This window comes from Nannochloropsis gaditana, assembly GCF_000240725.1.
Source record: "Nannochloropsis gaditana CCMP526 unplaced genomic scaffold scaffold226, whole genome shotgun sequence".
NCBI lineage: Eukaryota > Eustigmatophyceae > Eustigmatales > Monodopsidaceae > Microchloropsis > Microchloropsis gaditana.
In genome coordinates, this window is record NW_005803727.1 from 30,906 (window position 1) to 35,464 (window position 4,559).

General features: G+C 56.2%; 2 protein-coding genes across 2 annotated transcripts; one reads left to right on the forward strand and one right to left on the reverse strand.

Annotated features, from left to right (window-relative positions):
* Nucleotides 1–426: 426 nt before the first annotated feature.
* On the forward strand, nucleotides 427–2,937 carry ORC1 (origin recognition complex subunit 1; the record flags this gene model as incomplete). The annotated part of the gene is made up of 8 exons (XM_005855315.1): nucleotides 427–472; nucleotides 721–828; nucleotides 1,012–1,197; nucleotides 1,460–1,657; nucleotides 2,047–2,141; nucleotides 2,383–2,440; nucleotides 2,540–2,674; nucleotides 2,848–2,937. Exons 1-8 carry the CDS (start codon nucleotides 428–430, stop codon nucleotides 2,935–2,937), a joined length of 915 nt encoding a protein of 304 aa, XP_005855377.1. The 5' UTR covers nucleotide 427.
* Nucleotides 2,938–3,708: 771 nt separating this feature from the next.
* On the reverse strand, nucleotides 3,709–4,501 carry NGA_0077100 (uncharacterized protein; the record flags this gene model as incomplete). Its single annotated transcript, XM_005855320.1, has 3 exons — nucleotides 3,709–3,940; nucleotides 4,123–4,209; nucleotides 4,427–4,501. 3 exons carry the CDS (start codon nucleotides 4,499–4,501, stop codon nucleotides 3,770–3,772), a joined length of 333 nt encoding a protein of 110 aa, XP_005855382.1. The 3' UTR covers nucleotides 3,709–3,769.
* Between the last annotated feature and the right edge of the window lie 58 nt (nucleotides 4,502–4,559).

A 4,559-nucleotide genomic window follows, 5' to 3' on the forward strand; every position in this document is an offset into this window, starting at 1 on the left:
CTCTTCTCTGGGCTGCTCTCACGGACCAGCGCGAGGCTGCGCTTTCTCCCGCCCGTGCTCTGAGCAAACTCGCCGATTTCTTCACCGGCCCCTCCTCCACCGTGCGCTCCACCCCTTCGTCCGCCTCCCTGGTGCGTGATGAAGGAAGAGGCTTTGTGGATTAAAATAGGAGGGAGGGATTGGTCGGAGGGGAGGGAGAGAAGAGGCTGATAGAGGGGAGGAGGGTTTGAGAGCGGGATCAAAGAATTCAGGGCGGCAGGCCAGGGGCTATGTTCGTAATGTTGCGTGAGCCTGAGACCCTCAGGACTCGACGGGATTGATGCTTGTGACTGATCGACTCCCTCCCTCATTCCCTCCCTTCTTCCTCCCCTTCTAGTCTACCTCCCGTCAGCGGCGCGCCCGCCCCGTGGTTGTGGTTTTGGACGAGATGGATTACCTGGTCGGGAAGAGCCTGCATACAATGGAGGGGAAGGTCAGTAAGGCGGAAAAAGGAGGAGGGAAGGGGTGGGGAAGAGATAAGAGTGGGGTGGGGAAGAGATAAGGGTGGGAGGAAAGAAGGAGGGGCGAGCTGGTCGATGCCATCTCAACTCAAAGAAAGCCTTTAGTGACGCTATCTCCTCGGTAAAACACATCGTACTTCCTTTCCTTTCTCGAGATGTAACCCCTCGCACTTTCCTGCCATTCCCCTCTTTCTTCCCTTCCCGCCTCTCGGGCCCGCAGGTCATCTACAACTTCCTGGAGTGGGGCGCCGGCGGAGACGGAGGCCGGCGAGGCCTCATTCTTCTCGGTCTCTCCAACACCGTCGACCTGCCCGAGCGAGTTATGCAGGTAGGGAGGAACGCCTGGAGGGCGGGAGGAAGGGAGTGAGGGAGGGAGAATGTGGGAGGGCGACTCATTTCCTTGCCTTTCCTCGAAGCCTCTCGCGAACTTTCTCTTCTGTCTTGATGTCCCACCGAATCCCCTCCTCCCTGTGCCCCGACCTCCCTCCCTCCCTGTCGCTCCCCACCCCAGCCCCGCGTCCAGTCCCGCCTCTCCCTCCGGCGCGTCCGCTTTGAGCCCTACTCGCACCTCCAGGTGGCGAGCATCCTCAGGACAAGACTGGGAGGCCTGGTGCCGCAGGTGATCGACGACCAGTGCATCCAAATGTGCAGTCGCAAGGTCGCGAACGTGTCGGGGGACCTGCGCAAGGCCTTCCAGGTAGGGAAAAAAAGGGGGGGGGAGCAGGGAGGGAGGGTACAGTTGGGGCCGGGAAGGGCAAGAAGCCCTTGAGGCTTTGTTACTCCTGGGACCTGGTTCGCCGGTGACAGGACAATCAAGGATGGAAGCTTCTTTCAGAAGAAGAGAGGGCAGCACACGCCACGTGTTCGGGTCCAAGGATGGAGAAGAAGCTCACGAGAGGAATAGACAGTGCCCGCTGAGGTCTCGCACGCCGTTTCCCTCCCTACCATTCCTCAATCAGGTCTGTCGGTACGCCATCGACCTCAAACGCCGCTTCCTCTCCTCTCCCTCTGTCCGCCCTTCAAGCCTCGCTGCTCTCGAGGAGACAGGGGAGGGTGGCGCCCCCGCTTCTTCCCCCGGCGCCGACAGGAAGGAGGTCGAAGAGAGGAAGCCCTTGGTGGATATAGCTCTCATCAATCAGGCGGCACGCGAGTTGCAGGTGTATCGAGAGGGAGGGAGAGAGGGAGGGCGCCAGTGGGGGGTAATCGATCGAGGAATAGAGATCAGGCGAGAAGATGGACGCAAGCATGTGGCAAGGAGAGGGTGGGAGGGAGTGATTGGCTCGTGAGGAAACTACAGGGAAAGAAAGTCTTTAAGGGGCAGGCAAAGAGACGACGAGAGGGATGACAAGATTGGGGAAGACGAGTGTTGAGAAGGTGTGGAGGAAGCGATGGAATGTTGAAAGGGAGGGAGGGTCATGAGGCATCAAACCGGCGAATGGCGCGTGAGAGAGCCGGACCCAGACTTGCGAACAAGGGTCGGGCTAGTGCTATCATCTCACTCCCGCTTCTGCGTCCCGTCCTCTCTCTCACGATACCCCCTGACCAGGAGAAGCCGATTTTTAGGGCGGTGCAAGAGGGCTTGACTGACGCGCAGGTTTTAGTGCTCATCGTCATTATCCGCAGCACTGTAGAAAGCGGGAGGTAGGGAAGGAGGGAAGGAGGGAGGAAGAAGAGGACGCACATGACGTTGTGACAGCGGCAAGGCGCTACTTTTGTCCCCCTTTCCATGTCTCCCCCTGTATTATTCTTGCAGAAAATTTACAGACGCGCTTTTGTTAAATGCTCGGGCCAGGTCGCATTTCCTACTTTCACCTCTTGCGCTCCCCTTACATTTCTTTCCCTCTTGCGTGCACTGTCTTCCCTCGGATCGTACTTCCGGCAGGATGGAAGCGGCCATGCCTGACGTATATCGACGGTGGCGTACAGCACTCTCCAAACTGGTACGGGAAAGAAGGCAAACACACGCATGGCCGTGCTCCCCCTATCCTTCACGGCCCTTTCGTCCTCTTATTCTCTTCTTCCTTCCCACAATACTTCAGGAAATTCACCCGTCCTCCCTCACTCCCTCCTACGGAGAAGCGCTCGAAATCGCCCAACGCCTAGCCCTGGACGGCTTTCTGAGCCTGAGTAAGACCAGACAATCCTGGGCGCCCTTTCTGACTTTGGAGCTTCAGGTAGGGAGGGACGAATCAGGAGAGGGCAACGGATCAAGCAAGACTGCGTGGCAAATGCAAGGATGAAGGGATGTGAATGAACGAAAGTCAACGCGCGATATCCTAAATATTGCGTTGCAGGTTGTTCAAATTTATCCTCTTCCTCCTGTTTCTCATTTCGCACCTTTTCCCAGTCTGCTGATGTGGCAGAAGCTGTACGCAAAGGGCGTTCGCGCCAAATTTACGAGTTACTGCCCAAGGAACTGCGCGAATGGAATCGATGAAGAAATGCTGGGTGAGCGTGTGAATAAGATGGGAAAAAGTGCCTACACAAATTTGAGACGAATATGAAAGCATTTAGTAAAAGAAGAGAAGTCGAAACTGCATATCGAGTCGACATTAGTTTCCGGGCACAACGCTTTGATGGACGGTTTTGTTTTTTGTGTAATTTTAAAGAGTACGTTCCGTAGATTCCTCGTGAGGATAAAAACCTTGAAGCACAGTAAATAGTACATTTTTGAAATGCGGCCGTTTTGGTGGGTGCCGTACCGCAGGGATTATTTAAACCCGGACAAGAAAGCTTCTGAGGCTTTTACCTTTGATCCTATAAGAGGGCTTTTCTTTCGTTGTAGATTCCTCACTTTAAATCTTTCTCCATCCCTTTAAAAATTGAATGCCCATCTCTAGGATGACAAAGTCAAAGAATGGGCCGTATCTTTCCTCGTAGGGCCAACGAGGTACCCACACCCCCACAAATGTGTGGTATGCGCTATCACTACATTCCACCGTCTCGCTCCCCTTTCCCCCCCTCCTCCCCCCTCGCTCCTTCTCCATCACGTCCTATACTCCCCACTCATCCTCGTCATTCAGAGCTCTCAAGAGAGCGCGGTGTGCGACATCGTGACCCTCCGCACCTTTCTCGATTCTTTTATCTCAGCTGTACAATTAGATACATCCTTTTCCTATCCTGGAACCTCTTTGCATACGGACTTCTTCTTTCCATCACCTGCATCCCTCCCCTCCCTCCTCTCCTTCCTCCTCCTTTACGCAGCTCCCCTTTTTGTCCCAGGTTCCCCTCCCCTTCCCTCCCTTTCTTTCTCGTCGTCGCACCTCCCCCTAATCCTCCTTCTTCTCCCTTCTCCGCCCACTTCCTTTCACTTGCTCAACCCTGGCTGCTTGGGCCGCTCTCAATGCTTCCATCCTCTCCTCCTCGGGAGGGATGTAGTAATTGAAGAGTTTTATCAACGGACCCTCCTTCCCCCGATGCCTCTCTGCCGCTCGACGCGCCTGTCAAGGGAAACAGGGAAGGAAACGAGGGGAAAGGAAGGGGGAGGGGAGGAAATGAGGCCCGCTGCGTGGATGGACTTGGGAGAGTGACGGGGCTTTTTGGACAACCATTGGCGTCTTGCACCTGGGAAGGAGGGGAGCAGGGCGGGGGGGAAGGGAGGGGAGAAGCGGCACGCACTGACCTTAACAATGAGCCCCGGGGCGGAGAGGAGGCCGGCAGAGGCAAGAAGAGAGGCAGCCCATAGATGTCTTATAGCGCCCCATCCCCACTGGGAATCAGAGGGAGGACGGGAGGGAAGGAGGGAGGGATAGGGTCGTGGATCGTGCGATTACCTCTTGTACGTCTACAGCACAAGCCAAGCTCATTCATTCTTGGAAAGAGGAAGTGCTACAAAGGGGACGGCACGGGCACGCAAAGGGAGGACAGAAGGAAGAGAACGAAAGAGGGAGGGAGGGAGGGAGGAAGGGAGCGAGAACGATCCCTACGTGCTGAGCGACGAATCCCACGGGGGCGCCCGCCCAAGAAGCGCCCACTTGACCGATCAGCCCTTGCACACCCATTGCGGTCCCTGCCATGGAGGGAGGAACCAGCTGAGGAAGGGAGGGAGGGAGGAAGGGA